A 16,630-nucleotide genomic window follows, 5' to 3' on the forward strand; every position below is an offset into this window, starting at 1 on the left:
GATAACAGATAAGATAACAAGGAATGTGTTGATATTGTCAAGTTTATTTTCTTGACTCTTTCGATTTAGAATCAAATTGATATCAATTTCTGCAATCTGGTAGTACTCAGTGAAAATAAAAACAAAAAAAGTTTTCACAACATGGATCAAAAAGCTGTTAATACATCAATAATAACGACGAATTGCGTGTCAAATTCATTCGACATCCTGATCCTGTCCAATTTTTCAAGTGCATGTTCACTTAATAAATTCAGGTAGACGCACTGTGGTTGGATGTGTCTGTCCTACTGATTAACTGATAACACAAGAAATGTAATTAAATTTGAATTACCACAGGTAACGCTCGAATTTTTTTATTCATGATGTGTGGTATTAGAAGTATGAGTGCTATATAGTATGTGATATTTTACGTATATGGGCACGATGTTTAAGCAGTAAGCTTTTTGTCTAAAACCACGGCTATATATAATGGATATGGCAAATCTCATATGTTTATATCATATAATATTTGACATATATTAAATTTATTATAGTATATAATAGTTATATATGGTACATATATATTTTCATACATCGATTAAAAAAAATTTTGATTCATAGAACCAAAAACCTAAAACAGGATAGCTGAACTGTCGTTGTTGTAAATTGTTTACGGAGATGGCGATATTTCAAAACTTTATGTAAAACATTTTTTTAAATCTTGCTAAGATTGGTAATGACGATTTAAAAAGTTATAAATATTACATTCTATTTTCATTATGTCACAAAATAAAGTTTCAATGGACGTACCAGGAGTGTCCAACGGCAAGGTTAGCGTAATTTAGGGAAAATTTGCTTGTTTGCTTTGCAGTTTCGTTTGTTTACTGGTTTACTTTTTTTTAACTTTAAAATTTTTAATTATAATGGATTTTTTAATTAATAATTATTATTTGATTAAAAGCTTATGCTTGCCCTTAAATTTTTCATAGAAATTGCTATATATTTGTTTGATTTTCTAATTTAAAAAATGATTAGACATTAGGATTAAAATATTAGATCAGTTTGTCAGTTAAGATTTCTCACATTATTAATTAAAATGAACTATGCAATATGGGTCGGACTTGCTACACTGCAAATATATTATATTTCATTATGTGCTATATGTAAGTACTACCTCGGGAAGTACTTAAATATAGCATTGATTGATTCTTCGTTTAACATCCAGAGACCCAGTTTCTCGAGGTAGGACGTTGTTTTCTTTGCCATCAATTTTTTGCGCCAAATTAGACGATCATTTGTATCAATTTCATTTAGAATATGCCCTGAACGAAGATTGATTGCTATATGTAAGTAACGTTTTAATTCAAAAACTAACTAAAGCAAAACACAATGGAACAAAATAATTTTTGGTCAATAGACATTTGGTCTCTCTCTAACAGTTTTATCTAACTGGTTGGTTTCTATATTTTTGGACCTTTGGTGCCAATTTTTTGGATGGATGGTCCTATATTTATTTGGACAATTAGTTCTTGAAGATGGTCAGTTCTATATTTAATCCATAGAGATGGTTGGCGCTACATTTATTTGGAGAATTGTTCTAATTGGGAAAAGTTATAATTTATAAAAATTATCCACATCCAAGAAGATGTTCTGGGCATGACATAAAACTGCATCCACGCTGCCTTGCATGCTTTTAAGCAAAAGGCTAGGCCCACCGCTTATAACTGGTGGTTGTAGTTAGGATGGGTGTCCGGATGTAAAAACTTTTCCCTAAATTACTCTTATGCCATCACAAAGAATGTCCTACCTTGGGGAACTGGGTCTCTGGATGCAAAACGAAGATTGATTGATCAAGAAGAAAAGAAATGTAAAAAGTATGCTTAAGCCTTAGATGTACACCATCGGCCTCGACAGCCCCTGATGGACAAATGAGGATCATTGATTGATCCACATCCAAGCAAATAATTCAATATTGACATTGCAGCATGTGACATAATAACCACGTTAAATTTAATTTTATTAAATTATCTTCATTTTTCTGAAAACCACTTGGGTCCAATGGAACATATATTCATGCATGGAAACGTCAGGGAATATATTATTTGCCAACCTCCAAACAGTTTTTTCAAAGTCACCTGCAAGCATATTTTTTAATTAAAAATTTAAATGTAAAGAATTTTGACATGAATAACTTACAAGTAATGGATTTCAGGTTCGGTTTGACACTCTGTTTGACCCATTCCAAAATGCTGTCATAATCCTTCTTTGATTTTCTACTCATTAAACAAAATAGGACTGGAACATGAACAAAATAGTCTTGATGTTTCATAAATGAATCGGTTGTGCACAACCTATTAACAAACAATTTGATCATTGCCTCTGTAACATTTTAATGGATGATTCTAATGATTGAATACTAAATTGCCATCTATAAACCAGTTTTCTGCTCTTTTGAGAAGCAATAGCTGGTTGTATAATGCAATAATTAAATACCAGCCCTTTGCATCTTTCAAATCAGTATTCAAAAAATTCAATGGCATTACTGTGACATTAATTTCAAATGTCAAAGTTGTTGGGTGCTTTGGTCATTTCTTTTCTTAGCATCTTGTTGCATTTTGTGCAAGGTGTTGCAGATTTAAAATGTCGATTGGCCTACCAATTTCAACATTTTTCTTTATGGCATAAGAATATAAGGGTTTTTATTATTTAAATGTTATGTAAAATTTGAGTAGCAACAAATCTAACTGTTTGACAATGTCCAATGCAGACATAAAGACCAAATAAATAGACCAAACATTTTAGGAAGCATACATCCAGAGTTCATAATTTTTAAATAAGCAAGCGTAGTGTGACTATGAAATTACGGTCTATGAAATTTTAATTTAGTTTCTGATTTATCTTTTCAGACACTTCATGTGCCTTTACCTGCAAAAGTAATAGGATAAATTGCTATTAACATGATTTATATTTTATTTGTAACCTTAAAAATAGAACTGCCATACTTGCATACTAATGATTATTTTCTATATTACCTTTGTCAGATAACCCATTTTATAAACTCAATTATAAATTATTGTCATTAATTATTTTTAAATATACACAAAATACATTCGAATCTATCTCCCTTATACAAAATTTTAAATTGTAACTTGTTTTTTGGTTAATTTTTGACTACACAACATATTTGTTTCATTTGCTTTCAGTCTGAAAATGGAGAAACAACAACAGAAGAGGAACTGGTAAATAGCTATTTTTTTATTTTCATCACTTTAATTTGAATGAAAACTTATTTAACCATGTTCTTTTATAATAATTCTTGTGATGTAATCAAATTCAAATTAAAAAAATTTTTGCTTCTGTTTTACGATATTGTAGACTTAGTTTAACTTAAAAAAATTATTCCCTTCCTTCATGGAGGAGATGGGGGAAATGTTAGGGGCGTTGTGTATTGTACCATTTCAACTAAAACTTTTTGATTCTTTAGTTCGATCAAATTATCAAATAAATTCCAATGCATAACTTTAAGATTGTGAACGTGTACATAAACACGGATGTGTCTACTTGTTGCATGAAGTATGTTTTAGTAGAGAGAACTGAAGTTAAATTATTTAAGAAATGTTATCTATCAAGTTATTTTTAATGTTTTCAGGAATGTTTAATTTTAATTAAAATCATATATAATTAATGTCTTCTTTTCTTTTTTTTACACATTTACATTTCTCATGTTAAATTAATTATAGTTTAATTTTTACAGTGAAATGTTTCAAATAGTCAATAAATTTAAATCACTTTTAAAATTCAGAAAGCACTGCATGAATTTATAAATGAATCTAAAGAAAGAATTGAATTCAAATTGAAACTTCGAGAAGAGAATTTAAAAGCCCTCGGTATGTGTATATTTTTACATATTTATTCACACATATGTTTCAATATTTATATGCTGTATGTTTATGCATGTTTGTTTGTGCGTGTGTGCCTGTTTGTGTATATGATTTCAACATTTCATTAACTTTGGGAATTTATGTTCAATGCAGACGAGAGACCAGATGAATCCTTCTTCAAGAAGTTGGACTCGAACCTCAAGAAGAACACGGCTTTCGTTAAGAAACTGGTTTGTGTAAAAAGTGTTCATTTCAATGATGTCGATTGTTGACTGACACATTAACATGACTAACATTAGGATTGGGATTTTGTTGTTATCAAATGTTTTTTTATTTTTTCTAATGCCAAGACATGAAACATGAGATTATTTGCATTCAAATTCCAGTGAAGAATTGTAGTGGACCTTTTGTTTCATTTCATTTTTTATCTACTGAGATTTTGCAATTGTTAAATATCTAAATTGATCGGCAAGCATACTTTATAAAATCTTCATTTAGAAAACCATATCAGAAGGCCAGAAAGATGCCATCATGAAGGAACTGAAAGCTCTAAACTTGACAAAATATATTGGAGAAATAGTGAGTATGCTTCATTCATTGATTGAATATCTTTTGCATCGAAGCAATTAATGCTAATGGAACATTCAAGTAAATAAATGATCCCTCATTTATCACCCGATTATATTGTTATGACTGCTGGATTGGTCGGAATTAGTTATCATCAATTAATTATTGTTATCTTGTTATATTTGTTATCTTCGCTATTTGTCAATGATTGTAAACCATATAATCTTTACATAGCATAGAAGAGGATTGTAAAAATCTACTGTGGAGGCGATATAAGTGGGTGCGAATAGTGAAGTTAATAGTGAGGTTTGAAGCAAAGTTGTAATGGTGATTTATGTAGTTTCATGGATTAGTTTAGTGTTTCCATTACTGTTGGCATTCAAATAAACGTTCAACAAAGTTTGCGTTTGAAGCAGTTGTGTTCATTGATCAGATGTCTTGAACCTATGGTATAACACTTGACGATCGTTGGAAGCTACAACACTGGTGTTGGAAATATAGAGATCTTTTAAGTTATAACATTGTGTCGTTAGTAAAGAACGCCAAAGATTACAACAATAGGTTTTTCAAAACCATGCCTATTTTTTAGTTTTAGTAATTTTTTCCCGTTGAATATTATGTAGGCATCATCACTGGTTGAGGCCAAACTGAAGATGTCAGATGTGAATTGTGTGTTGCTCGTCTGCTCAGCTCTTCATCAGAGGTACAGTGAATTTGCTTCGTCATTTCTTGATCAGTGGCAAAAAATTCTTCTCAGCAAAAAAGATGAAAAGGTTTTGTGTGTTTCGTGTTATAATGCTGTCATATTATTTGAAAGGCTTGTATGTCATGTATTGAAGGTTTTATAATATTTCATATGGTTATTTTTCTTTATTCTGATCATTATTATTATTTATATTATTATTATTATTTACTTTTACATATTCATTATATTTATTATTATATATTCTCACTTGTCTCACATTTGTTATCATTATTTATCCTCACTTCCAACTTGATTTCTAGTAACAACTGCTAAATACGATAGCTCATCTTCATTTCGTAATTAATTGTGGTAATAATAATTATCAAATGATATATCAGCATTTTTTTTATGTTGTAGGTAAGTTATAAAAAATTGATTAGCCTTCTTAGTAAGAGGTGAACATTTAGCGTGACAACTATGCTGATAGGGTCAGTGCCATATTTTGACAGAGAGAGAGAGAGAGGGAGAGGAAAAATTATTGAGGGGCAGACATTTTTGTATGTGTATTTGATATGCAGTAAGTTAACAAATAACATTGTTTTTTTTTATGTCCCTGGCAGATACTGAACCCTGGCAAGTTGCGGGTTGATCTCCGTCTGTTTGCAGACCTCACATGTATTGCCATCTTCCCAGAGAAGGAGGCTCTCAACATTCTGGCCAACCAGCTGAACCTGCTAACTTGCAATGATAAGGAGGAACACATCAACCTGAGCATCATCATGAGCTTCTGTAAGCACTGTGGAGACGACTATGCTGGTCTTGTTTCTCATAAATTCAGGTTCATTTTATCACTTCATTTCAACATACAATTAATAATGTTCTTAATGTCAGAAATTTGATTTTTAGAGAATTGTACCTACCATTTTGACTACCTCACTGCTTCATTTATTTATTCCAATTGAAATTTTTATCCAGAAAAAATCCAAAACTTTCACATTGTCAGTTTTTCTTTTTAATATACTTAACAGATTTTCTATCTGTATATTTTATATTCATATTCATTTACATTTAAAACAATTTCATGTTACTAACAGGATTTTATCAGAAAAGTTTAATATTGAGGTGCCACACAGCTCGGTTAGTAATTTTTATATTTAATAATTTTCAAATTTTTTAAGATGAATTTGTTTAGTGACATATAGAATATACTTGTACGGTATAAAATAACAGAAAAACTGTTTTTTGTATTTGTTTCATGTATTTGTTTGTTTTAAAAATAAGAACTAATTTATTAAAACTTGGGATAAGAATAATCATAATCATTTACCTTTTATTTTGTAATCAAAGAAAATGTTCTTAGTAAGTTGTGGTTTCTCCCTTATGCTTGCCATCATGTTTTATAGGTCATTTTGTTTGTTCATGCACAAACTAATGCACACTAAACAAATAAAAAGCAATTCAGTATTTAAAATATTTCTTAAACCGATGAAGAGCCAATGACCATCTGAATGTCAGCTGTGAAAGTTCCTTGCAAATCTGAACAAATCATTCATTTTACTTGCATGTGTGATAGATACAATGAAACTAAATTAATTAATTCAAGTACCAAAGACAGACAGATAGAAAACCGGTTTTCCAATTAAAACCTTTTGGATTTTTTAAACTATGACATTAAGAATTACATTTTATTAAGCTATAACACTAAGAGCCACAATTAGTAAAGTATTAAATACTCCAGAACCAAACGGTACATTCAAGTTTAATCTCACTTGTGAAATGGTTATTGTGGTAGCTCCCCAGTGCTTTCTTTCATGTTTAATGCTTTTGTATTTATAATTTTAATAAGTGTGTACCATATGATCAAACCTACATATTAGTTTTTGAAGAAGGATCGACAGAAGGCTTGCCGTGTCTTGCTGAAAGATTATTACAACAGCCTCGCCAACCACGTCATCCAGGAGTGCAAGCTCATCCGAAGTCAGGATAAACAAAACAAGAAAATTATCCAGGTTGTTGTTGCTATGAATTGGTTGTGTGACTGGTTGCTTTCTTTTGCTATGGTGTATGTGATTTTGTTTCATATGAAAGCTTGCATCAGCTGCTCTAGCTTCATTATGTGTAAATATACATTGTTTTCTATACAAATAAGATGATTAATTATGAGAAAAATACCATACGAAAAACTGAACCAGAAAATGATCAAAGCTGAAAATGATCTTAACAACTATACTTGAAAATAAACAATCGATTTTTTTTTTTTTGAAAAAAATGTAAAGAGTTTGATGACTGACGGCGTGTGTTAAATTATTGTATACTACATTTATAGTAAAATTTTAGATACGCTGATAAATTGCTACGAACTTCGATAAAAACAAACATAATTTTTACACACCTTTATACATATATGAATACATGAAAAATACTTTTACATAGTAAAATACAAAAAATAATTATGACGCAATTTTTTTAAAAATAACATCTTGGTTGACGCAATCATACGCTGCTGACATGTTCAAAAACGTTAGTAATGATGTTATGAGCGTCTGTAGCAGCAAACAAATTTGACAGGACATGCAGTAGTGCAGTTTCTGTTGAATAAAACCGCCTGTAACCTGATTGATGCAAAGGCATTAGATTGTTGTTTGTTAAATGGTTTAGCAGAATTTGGACAACAACACGTTTCATGATTTTTGTCTTGAACAGAATATTTGATATCGGTCGGTAGTTTGCGACATCATTATCAACACAATTGGCCTTCTTTAAAATCGGGAAGACTACGGCATGTTTGAAACTTGCAGGAAATTCACATAACAGCAGGCGAAGGTTGAAAAAGCTTGTAAGAAAACAAATAAACAAATCTATATGTTTCTTGAAAATGTGTGTTAGCAAAATGTCTAGTGAACATGTTTTTGAAGGCGAATTGATTATAATATCTCTAAGTTCAGTTTCTTTGAGGGCAAGAAATAAACTTTACTCTGAAAAACGTACATCAATGTTTCAGGTAATTTAGAATCAAGATATATATGTGCAAACACATATTGAAAAATTACTAGAAGTTTATTATATATAATTTAATTTAACAGTCATCAGAAAATTAAAATTCCTTAATTTCAAATCTAATTTGGTTTTAAAGCCAACATTTCCAATTAATTTGTCATCTATTCAGATGATAGTTTCAATAGTAATTTTTTTCAATTGTTAAGACTTATAAGTTAAACATTATAAAATTGTTGCACAACAGACCAAAGGGGAATTAAGTGCAGAGAGGAAGGAAAAGTATGAACTGATGCAATCAACTTTCCAAAAACTGCACTCAAATGCCATTGTCTTTGCTGTTAGTTCGCTTTATCAAATTTATTTCTCTTAAATTTTTATTCAATAATGTTGAATATTTTTTCAAGTTTTCTTATTTTATCACTTTATATGCAATCTCACATTACTTCAAGACTAGAAAAAAACAATTAATCTTACTTGACCTTGAAAAATTTAAGATGTTGGACACTAATACACACACATGAATTAGACATTAGAAACGTGTGTTCATGAATAAGCTTTTATAAACATACACACTCACACGAACATCATACACACACATAGATAGGCATGCATGCCATGCGTAGTCGCACATATTTGCACATACACACGCACACTTGTACACACACACACACACACACAGGATTTTTTGGATCAACCACCGCTCGAACTACCAACTGAAGGTCGGTTGAATTAGTTGGGGTGATGATACAAATGGTGATGATGATGATAATAAAGTTGTTGTTGATGATGATGCTCATGGTTAGAATGATAGCGGGTTGATAGTGATTATTATCATGATGTTGATGTTTTTAGTTATGCTGATTGTAAAATTAACATTGTCGTTGTTGCTAATGATGATGATGTTTAATGGTACGATAGCAGGTTTGCTGCTACTGGTAACGGCAAAGACAGTCGAAAAATTGTTGAATGATATGGTGATTATTATTTTAACTCAATTTATACTCTCTGGTTACATAGTTGATTCGAAGTATAATAATAATAATAATAATAATAATAATAATAATAATAATAATAATAATAATAATAATAATGATAATAATGATAATTAAATGTGATGATTAATTTAAACAGAGTTGAAAAGTGAAGAAGATTCTTTTATGGGTGTTGATATCTTTTTCCCTGGTCGACCTGGAGATGTATGTTACAAACTTCTGTCTATAATGTTGACTGTTGTTATGTAGTAGTTATTGTTGTTGTTGTTGTTGTCCTGTAGTTGTTATTGTTATTTATGTTGTTGTCCTGTAGTTATTGTTGTTGTCATATAGTTATTATTGTTGTAGTTTTTTTTGTATGTTGTTCTTTTGTTTATTTTTCTTGATGTTATGAAATGTTGAGTTGTTGTGATATTTTATTTTAATTTTAAGTTCTTTGAATGATAATGTTTGTTTTTGTTGTAGATTTTGTAATGTGTCACTGACAACGCTAGGTCTGCTTGTTGTTGTAACTGTAAGGTTGCATGCAGTTTGTTGTCTGCTGTCTGCACATGTTGTTGTGATTAAGACGTTTCAATGTGTGGTGAAATGTTATGGTTTGATGTACGCTGTGATGCCACGTGATTTTATTGTGCTGTATTACTGTATTGCTGTCTGCTTGCTATGCAAGTTATGCGCCATGGACTATGTCGTTTTGGTTGGCTTCTGCTCTGTGTCCTGTCTTTGAGTGTTTAATAAGGTAGGATATTGATCGTGCTGATGGCTTATGAAACTTTTGTGTAACTTCTAAGAATAGTGATGGTTACGATGATAATGGCGGTGATGATGAGGAGTGGTGATGCTTATATGGGTCTCTGGACGCTAAACGAAGATTGATTGATTGATGATGCTCATATTGTTGATCATGTCGATAGAACCAGGATAACATTGAAGGAAGTTTGTTTGAAGATGAAGACACGAGACAGTTCTACGAGACTCTACCTGATCTGAGATCCCTGGTGCCTGGTGTTAGTACATCATCATCGTTCATCGTTTACTTCCTCTTTCAACTGTCCTCTTTACATTTTATAATATTCTATGTTTTTTTAATTCTCAACTGATTGTCTTCTGAATTTGTCCTAATCAAAGTGTATTTTATTCAAAAATTATTGTTTTTTGAAATCTTAAATGGTTTAATTTTGAATTTAACGCTAACGTATGTTCGCATGCAAGTTTAAACTTTGTATCTTGCACAACTATCATGAAATCAGCAGGCACTAGTGTACTTACTGTACCGTCTTCTTTATGTTAAGTACTACACTTTTTCACTACAAACCTGAAACAAAGCCCACGTGGTGCTAGATAATGTAAAATAGAAAGTTCTTATACTTGAAGCGACAAACGAATATAAATAATTATTTTATACAATAAAAAACGAACATGTCAAAAATGAATCTTTGCAATATTTTTTTAAAATTTTGTTTACAATAAGTATATATGATTGTAGCTAATATTACATAAACAAAAACATAATGAATCAACGATTGCAAACCATTAAACTTTATAATAGGAACTGGACCATAGCATTTGAATTTGAAATTTAGTGTTAACCAGGGGAAAGTTTGCGTTGCTATATTATATAATCACACATTATCAATGCTCATCTGCTTAAAATATCATAAATGCGCGTCGTCCGCGCTCTTCTTGCTTCCAGTAAAATGTACTATGGAAAGAATATGATTGGACAATTACAATAAAATTCCATGGAGTTTGCCAAAAATTTATTTAAAATTTATAAACTTGAAAATGATTTTTAAATTTAAACGCGAAAAGCATATACTCAGTTTTGCGGTCGTTCTCAATAATATTCCTCAAAAGGTTTTGAAATAAATTCGTGGCTTTGGAATCGCTAGCATGAAAAAATGGCGAAATTCTGACTATACAAATTTGATTAATAGACGGAAGGCTCAAATCTGCAAAAAAGGAGTCCTAGGAGAGTGGAGGTTGTTTATACGAGTACCTCATTAGGAGATGTTGGCACTTTGTTAATGTACTAACATGAGTTTTTGTGTTTTTTCACAAATAACCATGCAGTAAATTAGATAAGAGAGAATAATTGAAGATTCCTAAGTAAACTTACTTAAATTTCTATATTAAAAAAGTTAACTGTAATGATTCTTGAATTTGTTTAAATATTCAGAAATTTATATGACATATAGATTTTTAAGATTTTAAATTTGACATTGTTTGATATTCATCATCACCTTCATTGCTTGTCAGTTGAAGTTTATTTAGATTCAAGAATTTAGTTTTAACATTGTTCGGATGGATTGATCACTATCATCTTCGTTATAATTTTTATCTTCAAGATAAAATTTTTAATTTTGATAAGTTTTTGAGATCTTCGACAAATGAACCGGCTTAACCACTGAACGTGTTTTGATTTCACATATTATATTATTGTTTTTGGTTAATTTATTATTGGAGAATTTGTACAGCACCCTTTTTTTACTACCAAAAGGGCTTTACCAAACACACCGTCACACACATATAAAATAAAACCAAACAAACATATATATATATATATATATATATATATATATATATATATATATATATAGTTTTATAAGAAAATTTTTCACACTGATCATTCTTAATCCAACTCTCTCTTTCACGTAAGATTGTTTTATATAATATAACAGTCATCATCTGTTCTCATCATTGTAATTTTGTTGAGTTTTTTATGTGAGGTTTAAGACACTTTGATTGATTGATCATATCCTCTTTATAATTTCATTTGTCAAACGTTCATTCTTAGATAGAAGGAGATAACCCTTTTTATATAACATTCCTAACATTGACTATATCACCGTTGCAATTTTAATTAAACATTTTTTAAGATATCCATCATTATAATAATAGTACAGTCTTGTAGATTAAACTTTACTTTAAAACACGATGAACCTTACATTAGATACTGTACAAGGACAGTGAGCAGCAGCAGACGACACTTGCCCAGCAGCAAACGGACGGCACTCATTTAGAGGAAGGTACATTCATTTGGATGCTCTGTTGTAACGATAGTTGTTGACTGGGTTGAGTCGATTGCTTGTCGTCACTGAACGGATGAATATTTGGCAGGATTGTTGCCGCTTTTTTAGCTACATGTTGATTTCTTTTGTTGTTTCAAAACTCTGGCTGGGATGGTTTATATGGTCGTCGGTTGCAAAGTTGTTTGTATAGTTGATTGATTGATTTATTTCTATTTTGGGTAGATTTTGATTAAATTATTGATTCAAATTTTCAAGAGCTGACTTTTATAGAGGAAGTGGAAAAGCTCATTGATGACGACAGACCGCCGAAAAATGCAGCACTGCCCGCGACAACATCGACGACATCAACAACCTCAAAACTGACGCCTTCGTCATCATTAGCAACAATGCCAGTGGATGGATTAGATGGCAAGCATAAGGAGGAAGATCCAGAAGTCATTATCGAAGCTGAATGTTGGGATCATTCGTTCATTTCTGTTGATGTTGTTGATGTCCTTGTTGTCACGTGATATCAGTTGTTGTTTGTTATCGTTCTGTTGATTGTGGTGGTTAGTAGATGTTGTTGTCTGTGTTCGTTGTTTTGTAGTTGTTTTTAATTTTGGTGGTGCATCCTTTTCAAGTGATGTTTGTTTGTTTGTTTTCTTGTTTGCTCGTTTGTTTGTGGTGTAGTGATGATGATGCCGGCTACTCCTTGATCACATGCAGATCCAATGAAGCAACATTTTTATTGTCAGATATTTTAACATCTTTCAATTAATTCTTGCAGTTGAAGAGGAGGACAAAAGTGTCGGAGGAACGTTGAAACTTCTGCTAGAGTCGTTCTTGAGCAACTTGCCAAACTGTGTCAACAGAGAACTTATCGATAAGGTTCGACTTTCAGTTATATCTGTTCACTCACAAGCCAATAGAGTTGAATATAACCAGGCGTATCATTAATTTGCACTTATTGTGTGTGATGGTTTTGACAATCTGTCAGTTTTATGCTTACTGTTATTAACGTTAGAATCCATGCTATGTTAGCGATTTGATGGTTTTAAAATTAACAATAGGCAACCTAATTATCGTGTTAGCATTTTAACTACAATCGAAAATTGAGCTATTTTCTCTGCTTTTGCTATTTCTTCAACATTTTTGTTTCCATGTTCACCGGTTTTGGGATTGTGAATTTCACATGAAAATTATATTCCCAATTGCCTTGTCCAATAAAAATTAATTAAAAATGCTAATAGTTTACTGATGTATGTTTTTACTGCTTAGATTGAATTATTTTTTAAGACCAGTCACTTGAATCGTTACATGTCCATTCATAAACATCAGCCAACAACAGCGACAACATTAATAGATGGTCATCCGACAAAAATCACCTATCTCAACCGCCATGACACAATTTCTTCATTAGGCTGCCATCACCATCCCTCATTAAGTTGCATAGCTCATTGTTCACCATTCATTGTCAGGCAGCCATTGACTTCTGTATGAACCTGAACACGAAGGCTAATAGGAAGAAACTCGTCAAGACTCTTTTCCTAGTGCAAAGAACAAGGTACTCGTTGTTTTGTTTGTTTGTTTTTCTGTTTGTTTGACTTTGGTATTTTGTTTGCTCATTCTGAGCCATATATTTCTTTTTTTATATTTACACGTATGCGGTGTTCACATGCATGTGCGTGCATTTCATTTTTATTGCCAGTGACATTCACCACCACCATAATTTTCACCATAATTTTTACTTCATTAGGTTATCACCGTCATATTAATTATCAATATTTTCATCATAATAATTATCACTCAACCATCTATGCAATGATAATGGGCAGATATGACCTGCTGCCCTTCTACTCACGTCTGGTGGCCATCCTACACCCCTGCATGCCGTCCATCTCAGCTGACTTGGCTTACATGCTCAAGGCTGATTTCAGATATCATGTTGGTGTTGTTGTTGTTGATGTTGCAGGAGATGTTGCGATTGTTGGGGATGTTGGGAAAAAAATGTTTGTTGTTATTTGTTGTGATGTTTTTTGAGATGATTATTATGGTCCAGTGGTTGTCACAGGTACGTTGATTCTGTCCAAAACGTTTTTGCTTCATTAACGAGCTGATGTTGAGATTGTTTTAAAGACATCGTGGATGCTATGACTGATGCATTAATGTTGATCATCGCTCGCTATCATAATTTGTTTTTGTTAATAGTACATGTTATGCAATATGTTGCTAGTTAAGTTGACCAACATAAGATTTATTTGTTGTTGTTTTCATTCGCTGTTGTTTTAGATTGAGCATTGATTGGCTTACGTAGTATCGCCATTGTATATCTGCTACAATTTTTGTAAAATCGATTTTATGCTTTCACATTGACTAAATTATAAACGTTTAATTGAACAGTTTAAGAAAAAAGATCAGACTAACATTGAAATAAAACTCAAAGTCAGCAGGTTCATAGGTTAGTTAATGGTGCCACCTTGTTGCGTTTGTATTTTGCAATGCTGAATGTGTGCTTGCATGTGCTCTTCTCTATTTTCTGCCGTATGTCTGCGTGCCTCTTGCTATGCTTGTGCGTGTACCTCACTGTACTTTGTGTTATGTGTGCATGTATGTTGTTTGCGTGTGTGCTAGATTAGCTGTTGAGTCATTCCATGACGATCTGTCTAATCTTACCCCGTTTTCAACATTTAGATTATTCTAATAAATTGTTGTTAGATCGCAATATGAATGCAAATCCTCAATATTTTTCACCTGTGGACCTTTTCATCGTTTATATCTCTGAGTGTCGCATAAGTTGCAAATAACATTATCATTTTTCTTTTCGGCCAGTGGGGTTTACCTAAGTCAATTCCTTGGATGAATTTCGATAACTTGGCCCTGTTTTAATGTATTTTCTGTGTAACATTCTTACTTTATTTTATTTTCAATAAATTGCAGGTGAACTAGTGAAATTCAACATGTTCAATAAATCAGAGTGCCTTCATTGCATCAAGGTTCGTGGCTGTTCGACTGATTGATTGATTGGTTGCTATAATTAGTTCAGAACTATTTCCGTTCTGTAATCAGTTTCCAAATCAATGATAACAGCAATAACATCATAGACATTAACAGCAACAACAGTAACAGCATAAATAACAACATCAACACAAACAACAACAGATGCTGTTGAGTGAATTCACCCATCACAACATTGAAATGACCTGCGCCCTGCTGGAGACCTGCGGTAGGTTCCTCTACAGAAGTTCTGACTCGCATCATCGCATGAAAGTTTTGCTGGTAGGTCTTGTTGTTGATGTTGTTGTTGATGTTGTTGTTGATGTTTTCGAGATTTAGGATATTTATTAGCTGCTTAATTTTCCTGCAGCTCCACAATTATCAAATCATTGCAAGCGACCGTTGATCGGCAGCACAATTTAAAACTTTTTTGAAATTTTAAATTCTATTTTCTTTTACTCTGCCATCTGACCCATATCTTTAAATACGTATTAGCAACCTTGAATAAGCACTTGCCACTTCACTACATATTACACATGCCTATCTTGACAACATACACGTAACTGTACACACACCACACACACACACACACACACACACACACACACACACACACACCAAGGATGTAATGATGAGAAAAAAGGCAGCTTTGCACTTGGATAGCAGGTACTCCACAATGATTGAGAATGCATTTTACTACAGCAATCCTCCTGAATATAAAAATGAGGTTAACCTTTCTCATGGCTATTACAGTGGTTGGGATGTTGTTGTTGTTGCTATGCTGTTATGATGTTGATGTTATGATGATGTTATTGTTGTTGTTGCTATGTTATTTTTGTTGTTGCTGTTGTTGTTGTTACTGAGGTTTTCGTTGACGACGTTAATTAACGTAAGGTGAGACATACATGTTGCACTCACGCAGATACAAGTGACACTGCCCCCCATGCACCAGTACATCAGGTACCTCCTCTACAAGGAACTCTCCAAGACGACTGTTGAGAAAGTCCTCAAACAAATGAGGAAGTTGGATTGGAATGATCCGGAGGTGAGTGAGTGAGTGAGTGAGTGAGTGAGTGAATGAGTGAGTGGGTTGGTGTGGGTAAGTGAGTGAATGGGTGATTGAGTGAGTGATTGAGTGAGTGAGTAAGTGAGTGAGTGAGTAAATAAGAGTGTGTGTATGATGACAATGAGGGCGATAATGATGGGGTGATGACAGTTATGGATTCTGTAACTGATAATGATAAATTTTTTACCATAATGTTCGGTGTAATGATATACATTAGTGGCAGAATCGTGAGGTTGATTGACTGTCTTGAAGTAACGCATATGCTTTCATCACTTTCGTGTTGTCACGAGATCAAATAATGATTTCAATTTTTTTTTCAATTTTCGTCACTCATTTCGATTTTTTTCATTCATTTCCGGCGAAAATTTACACTCAAATCATTTTAGTCGAATGATTTAAAGTAATTTCAACCAAAATGATTTCCATTGCAAACTGTTTTTTTCAGATCAAATCGTATG

The 16,630-nt window shown here is 32.2% G+C and overlaps 1 protein-coding gene across 1 annotated transcript in view; it reads left to right on the top strand.

Annotated features, from left to right (window-relative positions):
• Positions 1-768: 768 nt before the first annotated feature.
• HELRODRAFT_189416 (hypothetical protein) overlaps positions 769-16,630 on the top strand; it is a 22,698-nt gene continuing 6,836 nt past the window's right edge. The window contains exons 1-23 of the mRNA XM_009029316.1: positions 769-810; positions 3,184-3,218; positions 3,782-3,866; positions 4,014-4,090; positions 4,359-4,439; positions 5,051-5,200; positions 5,733-5,950; positions 6,207-6,249; positions 6,990-7,121; positions 8,354-8,446; positions 8,789-8,828; positions 9,241-9,305; positions 10,016-10,108; positions 12,055-12,130; positions 12,389-12,586; positions 12,900-13,000; positions 13,591-13,676; positions 13,948-14,056; positions 14,513-14,570; positions 15,050-15,105; positions 15,272-15,388; positions 15,729-15,833; positions 16,029-16,151. Of these exons, the coding sequence (XP_009027564.1) occupies positions 780-810; positions 3,184-3,218; positions 3,782-3,866; positions 4,014-4,090; positions 4,359-4,439; positions 5,051-5,200; positions 5,733-5,950; positions 6,207-6,249; positions 6,990-7,121; positions 8,354-8,446; positions 8,789-8,828; positions 9,241-9,305; positions 10,016-10,108; positions 12,055-12,130; positions 12,389-12,586; positions 12,900-13,000; positions 13,591-13,676; positions 13,948-14,056; positions 14,513-14,570; positions 15,050-15,105; positions 15,272-15,388; positions 15,729-15,833; positions 16,029-16,151 (2,172 nt within the window). The 5' untranslated portion in view covers positions 769-779. The remainder of the gene's footprint in view (positions 811-3,183; positions 3,219-3,781; positions 3,867-4,013; positions 4,091-4,358; positions 4,440-5,050; positions 5,201-5,732; positions 5,951-6,206; positions 6,250-6,989; positions 7,122-8,353; positions 8,447-8,788; positions 8,829-9,240; positions 9,306-10,015; positions 10,109-12,054; positions 12,131-12,388; positions 12,587-12,899; positions 13,001-13,590; positions 13,677-13,947; positions 14,057-14,512; positions 14,571-15,049; positions 15,106-15,271; positions 15,389-15,728; positions 15,834-16,028; positions 16,152-16,630) is intronic.

The sequence above is a fragment of the Helobdella robusta genome (assembly GCF_000326865.2).
Source record: "Helobdella robusta unplaced genomic scaffold HELROscaffold_6, whole genome shotgun sequence".
NCBI lineage: Eukaryota > Metazoa > Annelida > Clitellata > Rhynchobdellida > Glossiphoniidae > Helobdella > Helobdella robusta.